The sequence below is a fragment of the Gopherus flavomarginatus genome, chromosome 5, assembly GCF_025201925.1.
Source record: "Gopherus flavomarginatus isolate rGopFla2 chromosome 5, rGopFla2.mat.asm, whole genome shotgun sequence".
Lineage (NCBI taxonomy): Eukaryota > Metazoa > Chordata > Testudines > Testudinidae > Gopherus > Gopherus flavomarginatus.
Genome location: NC_066621.1, coordinates 138318703 through 138330976, shown reverse-complemented (window position 1 = coordinate 138330976; position 12274 = coordinate 138318703). Strand labels below are relative to the sequence as shown.

Genomic DNA, 12274 nt, shown 5'->3' with positions numbered 1-12274 from the left:
TAAACTCTTGATTGTAAAACAACCTGTCTCATATTAGCCCTCAGAGCTTTGTGTCTCCCTTTCATTATTAGTCCCCACTCCCAATTAGCAGAAGCCTCAGTATTAGCTACCACTCGGCTTTCCCATGAGGACCAACCAGTGATACTACCATTGAGCCAACATACACTTCAGTTCACTTGAGTGATCAGACATGTGGTGTGTATGATGCTGCACTTACAGCACCCCTGGCTTAGGAAGCAAGAGACTAGAAATAAAAACTCTTCTACATGATACCTTCCCAGCCAAATGGAAGTGTTACTCTGTCATAATTTCTTAAACTGAATTGCAGCAAAGAAAAGGAAACAATGTCTTGTTTCAAAGTCTGCTATAGTACTTGGAACCAGAGAGACCATTTTCAGGCTGCAATCGAGTAGGATACCTCACCCACATTTGCATAACCCCTACTCTGTTACAGACCAAAATGTGTATTTGGAAATCTTAATCACCTTAATATTTTCCACTGTTCGTTTAAGATGATTTAGAGTTTGTGGGATAAGATGGAACCAGTTAGAGGCTGTGGTGTGCAGTGTTCTCATCCAGGATGGACGCCCATCTGAAGTTGAATCTGTTCTTGCCTTCTTCTCAGTTTCTGCATAAGCTAGATCATCCTCATCCTCTAGCATCTGCATTTTCAGCATTTTACTGATCATATCAATACCTGAACCAAAGAATAAAAGGAAACAAAGCCAAAAAAAAAAAAAAAAAGCGTTGGGATATCAGTACAAGGAAAGTTTTAAAGATGCATTAGTGCATTACATGCAACACTTCTGTGATTGCTGCTTATTTAAAAATAATTCTTAAGTATACTATTTAACATGAGTAACCTTCCTTAGGACTAGAACTAAAAGTCAGTCTCACTTGTGTAGTATCTTCCTGTCTATTGATGAAATTCTAAGCAAGTTACTTTTAACCTTAAGACTCCATAGATATTTATTAGTTATTTTGTGGAGGCTGATATAGTTAATACACATTGAGATACTTGTAACTTTACTATTTAGTGTTACACAAGTATTTTTGAGTCTCATCTGTTTTGAGCATTTAAAATAAAAAAGAGTTTGGAGTTCACATAATCTGTAAGCACACAAGAAAGTCAAATACAAATTTTACCCTGTGTGGTGAGAAGAACTTTTTCTGCATTGTTTGGTAAACCAAGCCAAGATGGGGTTTGTGTATCTGGCAGCAACTCAACCCATTGGACAAATTCTTCACGCCTGCAAGTGAAAGTTGTAGCAGTAAATTGAACTAAGTTAATTAACCATAATCTTATGTATTTTAATAGGTGACCAGGAATACATTGCATGGTTAAATACCAATGCAAAAAATACAACTTAGAGTCCAGCTTCTCAGAAGGAAAGCAAGCTACTAAGATGAGAACAACTGAAATTTGAGGCAGAAAAAATACCTGATTCCATCTGGCATTTGAATATCTTTATGTCCATCAACCTTGCAAGCCAGTTTGAATTCACTATCAAAGCTCAAAGTGGTAAACAAACGCTCCAGGAAAGTGTTTAGCAGACGCTGATCAAATTCATTATCAATGCGACCTCCATAAATGGATTGTGCCATTAATGTCTTCAGAGCAGACCAGGGGATCTTATCTGGTGAAATATTCTGGCGGCCCTGACAGTAAAGACAATTTAATTAGAATGTGAAGATTCCCCAGAAAAATAGGGAAATGGAGTTTGGATGGTTTAATGAAAGCCAAAAAAAATAAACAGTTTGATATTTTGTTTTGGATATTGCTTGCTTTCAACTAATCTCGTCAGTGTTTCCGATTAATCTGCCCTTCGTTGAACAGTAACCACAAGTAATCCAAATGTTACTTGGTATTTAAACCAAGATTATGAAAGAGCAAAAAATTCAATTACTTTTGCTGTATCATCCAGCCATGTATCTATTGTGTCGCAGGCAGATCTCAGATCAGATTCACCAAATTCATATTTCTTGGACCAGCCCAGGGGAGCATATCGCAAACGTTCTTGAATGATGGCATGGAACCAGGCAAGGAGGAAATATAAACGCGCACGTTCATTTGGAGACTAGGATGGGAAAAAGAAAATGCATTATTTCTCCACACTGAAACCAAAGTGATCAGAATTTATTAAAATAGAAACCTGGCTTGCTACAATGCTGGTGAATGTCAAATGTTTAGTAAACACAGTATCTCCAGGTTTTAATGCATCAGATCACAAAAAGCTTAACAGATTGCTTCCTTACATGCCAGGCATGTTTTAATCAAGGTAAAGTGAAAACCCTCTGAAAAGCTGTTTTCTTTACAATAATATCAAAAGGCATAACATTAGTTTAATGTATGATAGACCAACTGAAAGCTATGAGGTTAAAAAACTTTCATGAACAGTTTTCAGTTTCTGAGTCCCCCATAACTACCCAGAAACCTTCACCTCACCTTGCATATTCTAGACACAGGAATACTACTGAATGTCCTCAGCATGTTTGCCTTTACACCAGGAGGAGGTTCAAATACAAAGATCCGACCAGCACGCAGCAAATTCACTGGCACCTAGGACAGAAGAGCATCAACACAAGTTACACTCTGAAGACTGCTCTCTTCTACGAAGAATGTGATATTTTGAACAAGTTTGTTAACCTACACGAGAGGTCGGCAACCTCTAGCACGTGGCTTGCAAGGGTAAGCCAGGCCGGGCAGGGCCAGGCCAGTTTGTTTACCTGCTGCCTCCACAGGTTCAGCCGATCACGGCTCCCACTGTCCGCAGTTTGCCGCTCCAGGCCAATGAGGGCAGCAGGTAGCCACGCCCCACACATCCCTCAGCCCGCGCCGCTTCCCGCAGCCCCCATTTTTCTCACCCCGGAGAACCGCCTGCCAGAGATTGCCGAGCCCTGACCTACACTAAGTTTTTTATTGTAACAGAGTATCTTCCCTCTTGCAATAAGATACTGAAACTACTAGCAGTATGGACTTACAACATGAGAATCATATACTTTAACATGAATTAAGGACTAAGGGCCAATTCCCACTTTCTACTAAGAAAAGGAAAGGATAGGAAGATGTAGGCAGACAGGATATTTTCAAAGCACTTGACATTACTAGTTATGGGGTGAGCAATAGCCTAGAAAGCACCAGGCAGGATTTTGGTGACATTTATTCCTGCTCCTGCAGATGCATTCCAAAATGCACCCTTTCCCCTGGCAAACTAAGGCCATCATGGGGAATGCTGCCCTGGTCGGTGGGATTCTTCTAACAGTGGACATTGGAACAACAACATTACACACCACATGCTGTGCCAGTTGATTCCAAACAGTTACCTTGGGATTTATCTCCATTGTAAGGAAAAGTCTGAAGCAAGCATGAGGTTGTAAAGAATGCAGCTTCTTTTCTAGCTGCATCAACCAACCAGGAGCCAGATGGACATTCTTTAGCATCACCCACCTAAAGGAATATGGTAACAGAACAGTAACTAACGTATGTTATTCACACAGTTCTACTGATATAAAAAGAGGGACAGAACATACCTGCCAGATTTCACTGCTGTATTTATTGCCTTATCTGCTTGATTAAATCCTTCAGCAGAGCCTACATGCAGAAGGTTATGGTTAGCTCTAGAAACTTAATTGGCGTAAATTATGTTTATATGAGGTGGTAAGAAATAAGACAAACATGATAACTGCGTAGAACAATTTGCATTTTTTAAATTAGTAAATGTTAATTTCACCATGCGCACGCACACACACTTTTTTTAATCAATAATAGAAATGTACAGACTGGCAAACAAGAAAAATGCTGCTTGAAGACAGATTTAAGGATATTTACTTTGTATATTTTGACAAGTGATGTTGAAAATGTGTTATGGTGATAAAGCTTTAGCTTTTTGAATCTCAAGGTCTGTCATTAAATTGTCTCCCCCCCCATGATTTCCCTCCACTGAAAGTTTTAAACCTTTAAGTGTTCTTAAACCAAATATTAGTATCTGTCAAAAATTATTAAAAAAAGAAAGTCAAGTTCTGCCAAACCTAACGATAATATATTCTTACCTATAGCAATAGAGGTAATCTGTGTGTTTTGTTCAGCTGCAAGATCTTCAACATGGCCACTGGCATCATAGCCAGGTACAGAACACATCAGTACAGGAGTATTAGGTTTCACCTATAATCCAAGATTTTTAAACAAAAAACATCCACGATTACAGTAAGAATAAGCCATATTGATAATTATGCATCTCCCAGAAATCTGCAGGGGAAGATCAATTCCCTTCATCCCTTATGCTATTGCAATAACTGTGTTCAGCATAGCTAGTAAGTTATGTTATAGTGCAATAGTTTTAGCTAAAAAGGATCCTAGGAATACTGTTCTCTCAGTGCTGAAGCCTATAATGGACACCCATTAGCTCAAACCGAGGCATAGTAGTCTGATGTACCACCACCAGAGATTTATGCCCTCAACACAATGTCATGTTTTAAAAGTATTAAATTCTTGTTATTTACCTCAGTATTTACAATGTGTGTCAGATCTAATGGCTGCTCCATAATAGACATAAAGGATTCGCCAAGGTTTGCTGAAACAAAGGCATGTGCCATGGCCAGCAGACGATCTGGACGGAATGCCTGGATCAAGAGTAAACGATGAATGGCCTGCCCAATGGGTGCTAAAAATGAGAAAAGAAGAGAGTGCATTATTTGTACCTGAAGCTTAACTCAACATTTTGATATTTCCTTCCCAATCCTTGAACTATGTTAATCAAATAACTGAAGAAAGAAAAAAACTTAGCAAAACAACTACAGCTTTTAAAGACTGAGATACAAGTTGCTAAATGCAGTACTCTAGATTGATTAACAGTGATTACCATTATGTGAATTTCAATCTGACAATCAAAACTAACTCTATCCCAAGGAGGTTATCTTAAACTGACCTTGGCATATCTATCAATGTGACCATTAGGCTTACACACAGTAGCACTCTTTTGGAGGTTGCAAGCTTTTCAGTGTCTAGTACAACAGTACCCTAATTTGATTAGCACCTTTGGATGCTTCCACAATGAGTTCATACACAGAATCTAAAGCCTATTAAAAAAAAAGCGTTGCCATGAAGTCTCTAGAGATTTCAGCAAAGAAATACACTTTCCTGCAGCATCTGCAACTAAAAAGTGTTGCAATACTGTGTAATAACGCATGAAGAATGCTAGACTGTTAAGGCAAATAACTTAGCTGTTATTTGCAACAGAAATTTAGCTTGACAGTATCCCTTGTTAAGATTTTGTCCAGATCTACTGACTGTTTGAAACCTATACATGCTCCAGTTATAAAAGCACTATGGGAAACTAGTGTAGTTTATCTTATGCAAATTCTGATCCCCTAGCCAAAGAGTTTTACAGCAACTACTAAAAGTGAGCTTAAAATACTCCCTTTAGACAAAAAAGTTGGTTAGTAACGATTTATAGCAATTAAACAAGTGTCTCAAAGAAAGGCTATTTATACTGAGCCTATTTTAAACAAATCTTGCATGCAAGTGCTGACCCATATGTTCTTACAGATGGGAAAGATTTAGAAAAAGTGAAGCAGTTTTCACCAATCCAGAGCTTTAGTTTCTTTCTAGGCACCTACAAATATCTACACTTAACTGAAACTAAGACAATTCATGCTAATACAGAAGTTGAGGCAGGTGGAAGAGGTAGCAATAGTTCTAGCAAGAGACCAGGCAAGGTCAGGAAACATGTAACAAGAGACTTTTACAGAGTGCTGTTACAGAGTGCTGAGTTAGACCAGGCTGGCAATGACCAAAAGGCACAGATGCACATTCAAAGGTCTATGTACAGTGGATTGTAGGGTAGTTTGTTCCTGTTGCAGGGCACCACACTGACTACACTGGAACCAATTTTAAGTGTTTTGAAGAGACTATTGAAATTTGCCTCTTATGTTTGCAAGGAAACTGCACTCACATAAAATTTCTGATGCCAAGTAACTGACACCCTTTTGTGGGCAGTCTGAGGGGGATAGCAGGACAATGCCCCCTCTTGGGGCAAAGACTACATGGTAGGGTAGAGTCAGGGACAGGCTGCACAGTCATTACTCAGGCTGCGATTGTTTTGTGGATTGAAGACCTCCATTTTCAATCTATCAGAATTACAGTTTTCATAAGTGCTAAGTTCTAAGACTTCAAGTTAGGTCTATTCTAGTCAAGACTTAAATTGGTAGCAAGGCAATTGCCAGGGTAAGAGTGCAACTGAACTTACTTGCAGGTTTTTCTTCAGACCAAATGTATGGCACAGTCTGCTCTGGTGAACTGCTATCCAGCCAGATACAGAATTGCTGTATTGAAAGAAATATTGATTATGATGCATTGTACATGACACTTAGGATTCCATTCCAGCTATAAGATCTTCAGAACAGAGACTTTCTATACCAGAGGTCAGCAACCTTTCAGAAGTGGTGTGCCGAGTCTTCATTTATTCACTCTAATTTAAGGTTTTCCGTAACAGTAATACATTTTAATGTTTTTAAGAAGGTCTCTTTCAGTAAGTCTGTACTATATAACTAAATTGTTGTTGTATGTAAAGTAAATAAGGTTTTAAAAAAAAAGTGTTTAAGAAGCATCATTTAAAATTAAATTAAAATGCAGCTCTCTCTGGACCGATGGCCAGAACCCATGCAGTGTGAGTGCCACTGAAAAATCAGCTTACGTGCCGCCTTCGGCACCGTGCCATAGGTTGCCTTCTCCTGTTCTATACACATATGGGATACTGAGCCTACCATTATAAAGTCTTGATACGGACAGGAGATGTTTAGAAAAATCCCAATCAAAACTAAAAACCATCTTCAGTAACATGCAGTACACTGGATAGTTCGCTTAAGTAAAATAAAACCCAACGCTTGAAACAATAGACTAGTTTCTACAGAGGGGGCAGTGGTGAGCTGGAGCCGGTTTGCACCGGTTCAAGTGAACCAGTTAAATTTAGAAGCTGGTTTAAAACTGGTTGTTAAAGGGGTGGGCAATTGGGAGAGGGAGGTTTTTCTGTTGTTACACTGTCCAGCAAGACTGTCCTGTCTGGCCTGCCTGAACTCCCGGCTGGGGAGACTCTCCCGGTGCCTCACTGTGCCATGCAACCGATAGAAGTGTTCTGGACCACTCCTGGGCAGCTCTGCAGCTCCTGCTGCTTTGAGCAGCATGGTAAGGGGGCTGGGTTGGGGCTGAGAGGAGGGATTGGATAAGGGGCAGGGAGCAGTTGGAGGAGGCGGTCAGGGGACAGTTAGGTAGGCGTGGAACTTCCAGGGGTCTGTCAGGGTGGTGGTGGATGGGAGTTGGGGCAGTTAGGGGACAGGGACCAGGGGCTGGGTTACAGGTTTGAGGTGGGCAGTCAGGGACAGGACATGGGTGAGGGAAGATAGGCTGTTTTGGGAGGCACAGCCTTCCCTATCCAGCACCCAATACAAATTTTGCAACCCCAGTGTGCAGGGCCAGCTTTAGGAAGTGCGGGGCCTGATTCGAACAGTTTTGATAGGGCCCCAGCAGGGATGACTAAAAAAACTCAAACAAACCCCCAAAAAACATGGGGCTTGTACTCACTGGATGGTGCTGTGTCTTCAACGGCAGGTCCTTCACTCGCTCCAGGCCTTCAGCAGCACCGAAGGACGTGCTGCCAAAGTGCCGCCAAAGACCTGGAGCGAGTGAAGGACCCACCTCTGAAGTACTGCTGAAGACCCGGTAAGGAACCGATTAAGATTTTGGCAGCTCATCACTGGAGAGGGGGAGACTGATCCACAGGGTTAGGGCACCCAAGTTAGAATCCCTGCTCAAGAAGTCTTCCTGGGTAAACTTAGCAAGCCACTTGGTCTGTGACTCAGTTCCCAATTGTAAAATGGGAACCGTACTTCCCTACCTCATAGGAGTGTTGTGAGGTTAGCTACATTGTGAGGCACTTGTACTATAGCAATGAGGGCCCTGCAAGTACCCAACACAGGTCTAACCTAAATTTAGTGCAGTGACAGTGCTTAACCAGGATACTTGCCTCATCAGCTTGAACTTTAGAAACCAGGTCCTTAAACTCAGGAAGGCAGCTCAATCTCATCATAGCTTCTATTTGTTCTGTCATAAGTCCACTGATCTTTGGGAGAGATGCTGTGCTGAGTACAATTTCTTTTCCTCTTAAGAAATGTTGGAATTCTGCATCATATGTAGGCTCCCTTAAATTAAAAGTAGAGTAGATTTTAGCCAACTATCTGTCTTCAACTGAAGTAGTGGTTAACCTTAAGGCACCAAATAAAGCTTTCATGTATGTAAATGGGAAAACTGAGACATTTCAAAAAGCAAAGATTCAAACATTTACCCAATTGTGCCTTTCAGTTTAATTCTGGCCAACAGCATAGCAAAGGTTATGTGATCCTGATGTAGCATGCCACGAGCTACTCTATTGAAAGCCACCTATTGAAACAAAATGTAATTGGTTAGTTTTATTATAAAGAACTTTAATCAGATTTCCACAGGACAAGAACCTTTGCTAAGTACAATGTCTATGCAAATTCTATACTGAACCTGGAAGAGGTCTTTTGTGATGATTGAGAGGCGCTGGGTATGGTCTGTAATTCCCTTCAAATTTGGGTTCTCATACAAGACATTATGATAGATGTCCAAGAAAAACTGGAGAGAATACTGGTATAAGAAGTGTATCTGAGGAGTGAAAAAAATATATATATATTTAGAACTTATGGCCCTACTGTTTGACAAACACTGAAGTTATTGCAATTCATGATGTACTTATGTAGTCATAACTGGAATTTAAAGAGTACGGCATAACTTTGAAAAAATGTTCAGAGTAATGAATATTTCTGGTGAGAAGAAAGGGAATAAATTTGGTTCTTTATCTAACCTGTTTCAGTGACTCCATTGTGAAGTAGATACTACTGCATGCTGTAGAAAGTGGTAAATACTGCTGAGATACAGTCTCCACCTCTTGCATGACAATATCAGTCTCTTCTACTTTTCTGGTGACCTCTGCTGCTTCCTTCTTTAGGTTCTCCAAAGTAGTTATTATTGTGTCGTCATCTAAAATACGTCCCTTTACTTCATTGAGAGCTTGTAGCAGAGATTTTTCTAACTGCCGCAAACGCAGTTGGAATTCACCTTAAGTAAAAAACACATTGAGATCTGCGATCACATGCGTTGCATATAACCTACACAAACGTTATGTTCTATACAGTCCGCCATATCTCCTGTATGCTTTGAAATAGAACGTTCCAAAATATCACATTCCTCAACTATAAAAAGAATAGCAGTATATTAGTAAGAGAGTGACTGTCAAGTTTATTCTCTGACTAATTAGGACTCATTTTTACGGTTTGGTTTTTCAGAAACATACCTTGAAGTTTAAGGAGGTCAGAACGTTTTTCATCAACATCTGGTCTTTCAGCTTTCAGAACCTCATTCAGACACTGGCTCTGTAAACTACTGCGAGTTACTGTGAAATTGACAAACGTAACACGAGAGCAGAGATCCGGGGGAAATTCAACCTATCAAAATAAATATCGGATCATTTTGTTGGCTTAATACATGTTGTGCCCTGCTGAAAGCTAAACAAACTTGTAAGCATTCCTTACTGTTGGATCTCTGGTGGAGAGGAAGATGACAAAGGATGGTGACAAGTCAATATCTTGGTCTCCCAGGGTAATAAGCACTCGACCTCCAGTTCTCCGGACTTCACGATTCAGCACAGGATTCAGAACTGGGTCATAGCTCTCCACATCCTAAACAGCAATACAATTGTGACGGTAATGAACAGAACAGTAGCTAAATGGACCTGTGCTGGTACAAGCTTGAATAAAAGGTTGATCTGGATTACATTTCTCCCCCCTGCTTGGGGAAAGCTCTAGTAGTAATCCACATCAAGTTTTGGTCCTGTGGGTAACTACTGTTAGTCCAATGTTATTCCCCATACAATAAAGCTTTACAGTTTAATTTTTAGGATCAAATACTATTCAGACATTTTGGATGATGTATTACATACCTTTGGATTTTGCTGTTTTCATTGTGTAGATATTACATTATAAGTAGCACCAAGGGGCCCCAATCAGAAGTGATGCTCCCATTGCTACAAATATTGGACCTAAATCCTGCATCAATCAGCTCACAGTTTAAGAGCACAAGCAATAAGAGGGTGATGGACACCAACACCTTTGCAAAGGAAATTAATCTGTGCCTCAGTTTTACCTATCGTGCCATAGGGATAACATATCCCTATTGCTCAAGATGTTGTGAGGTGCTCAGATACTACAGAAACAGGTGCCATTTCTAGACAGATGTATGCATGTGTATAAAAAAAGTACATTGGCCTTTTGTGTGTTTTCATCAAGCCAACCTGGTTTCTCCCATCTGCTCCAACCCAGATATTTCAACACTATTTACTGCAGACATGCATAGCAGTGAGTTTTAAGATTTTTTTTAAAAAACAGGAGCATTATAGATCAGTGTAAGGACTGTTCTATGGTGAAGGGATGGTGTGTAAAGAGTCACTGAAGGGGAGTGGACAGTCTGGATAGGCAAATCACTGGTGAAGCAGAAGGCACATAATAGGTGACAAATTATTAAGTAGCATGGGGCACAGCTGAAAAAGGCCTTTAAATTTGACCTTTATATGGTAGGAGAGGGGGACCAATGTGGTTAGAACAACAGATAAGGAAGATGGTCTTTGCTGCATTTAGACCCATTGTCTACAGACGGACCTTCATTTATTCAATACCTGAAAAGCACAATTGCCAGAGTAGCAATAAAACTAAGCCCCAGCAAGTGAAGATTTCAAAATGTACTTCACTTCCTAGGAAGTGTACCCACAATTTTTTTTTTTAATTTATGTAAACAAGAGACTAACCTGGACGAGTAGAGGGTTACCAAATCTCAATGCACTTTCCAAGTTCTTTCTGAAAGCATCATCCAAAAAGCTAGTACGAGTGATCTTACGGTCCTTGTATTCATTCATAATGAACTCTGTGGCTTGTCCAGAAGGATCAATGATCAGTGGATACCTACGTTAGTGAAAAAATATTTCCATCATATGACTGATTTAAGGCTTCTGATACAAGCCATCTAGTCCATGCAGGTTGAGTTAATATTCTAAATCTTTTTTTTGGAGAATATTGGCTCATGTAATGGAATATGGAGGATCACGGTCATTGTTTGGAGAAGATAACAGTGATCTAACTAAATACAACTATCAAAAGGATACTTTACTGTTTCAAGCGATACAGACTGACTAACAGCTTCAGTTTGAGCTAAGTTGGTATAATAGTGAAGTACACTAAAAATGCAAGTTGTTTTTCTTATAAACACAAGGGAAAGAGATTATTAAGACTTGCATGTAATTTGCTATCATGGGTACTATGTAGATATCAGACAGCGCTCAAAATTCTCTCAAGGCATTTGTATTCAGTTTGATGATAAAGTTTGTCAAGTTTTCCTTTTGAGAGGCGTGTGCAAATTCCATTGACTTCAGTGGGAGGTCTGTGCACCGATTCACTGTTAAGTTTTATCCCCATACATCCTGTACTTATTGTACAAATGAAGTACCTGTTAAACCGCTTAAGCATGATAGCATTTTCTGTGCACAGGTCATCTGCAGGTAGAGAACTTGCTTGCCAGCGAAGACGCTCATCTGCATTGGAAAGGTATTCTGTCCTTGCAATGTCTGTACGGAACTGAAGAGTAAAACGTTATTATTGTTTGCCCAAAGAGCCCAAAGTTTGATCAAATTTGATCTTTATCTTTTGTGAACACCTTGTGATTTCCCCTTTCTGAAGCAGTAATTCATTACAATCAAAGTTAACACCTCTGGTAGTCATGACATTAGTAATTGTGGATCAATCTTTACCTGGATATTTGCTTGCTGCAAGTGATGGGACCATGTAGTGAACAAGTTCTGTCGCATCTGCTGGTCAAAGTAACCAGCATAAGCGATAAAAGCTCCTGAAAGCAAACAGTCTCCTGCAATAGTGGACATCTGGTTCTTGAAGGTTTCACTTGTCTTCTCCCATCTTTCACGTTCAGCAGACAGACTCTTCAAGAGAGCTGTGCTACGGTTTACCTAGAAATTAAGAAGTCAATATAATATACATCTTTATTCAAAATGAAGGCTCCCATAATTACTGCATTTGCAATCAATACAGGCAGACAAGTTTGCCCAACACACCAGATTTTGGACCCAAATTTTCAGAATTACGTATGTCCAGAAAACAATTATAAGTGCATGCACAACTCTGGAAGTTTGGTTGTTAGTAT

The 12274-nt window shown here is 39.9% G+C and overlaps 1 protein-coding gene across 4 annotated transcripts in view; it reads right to left on the bottom strand.

Annotated features, from left to right (window-relative positions):
* The window catches only part of DYNC1H1 (dynein cytoplasmic 1 heavy chain 1), a 145935-nt gene that overhangs the window by 67777 nt on the left and 65884 nt on the right, over positions 1 to 12274 (bottom strand). For all 4 annotated transcript variants that reach the window (XM_050954075.1, XM_050954073.1, XM_050954074.1 and 1 more), the window contains 19 exons: positions 11868 to 12080; positions 11567 to 11694; positions 10872 to 11025; positions 9604 to 9750; positions 9366 to 9516; positions 8877 to 9130; positions 8543 to 8677; positions 8337 to 8431; positions 8019 to 8193; positions 6246 to 6321; positions 4501 to 4661; positions 4051 to 4162; positions 3532 to 3592; positions 3325 to 3448; positions 2447 to 2560; positions 1908 to 2078; positions 1442 to 1659; positions 1147 to 1250; positions 486 to 697 (listed from right to left, as the gene is read on the bottom strand). In XM_050954075.1, the coding sequence (XP_050810032.1) occupies positions 486 to 697; positions 1147 to 1250; positions 1442 to 1659; positions 1908 to 2078; positions 2447 to 2560; positions 3325 to 3448; positions 3532 to 3592; positions 4051 to 4162; positions 4501 to 4661; positions 6246 to 6321; positions 8019 to 8193; positions 8337 to 8431; positions 8543 to 8677; positions 8877 to 9130; positions 9366 to 9516; positions 9604 to 9750; positions 10872 to 11025; positions 11567 to 11694; positions 11868 to 12080 (2805 nt within the window). The remainder of the gene's footprint in view (positions 1 to 485; positions 698 to 1146; positions 1251 to 1441; positions 1660 to 1907; positions 2079 to 2446; positions 2561 to 3324; positions 3449 to 3531; positions 3593 to 4050; positions 4163 to 4500; positions 4662 to 6245; positions 6322 to 8018; positions 8194 to 8336; positions 8432 to 8542; positions 8678 to 8876; positions 9131 to 9365; positions 9517 to 9603; positions 9751 to 10871; positions 11026 to 11566; positions 11695 to 11867; positions 12081 to 12274) is intronic.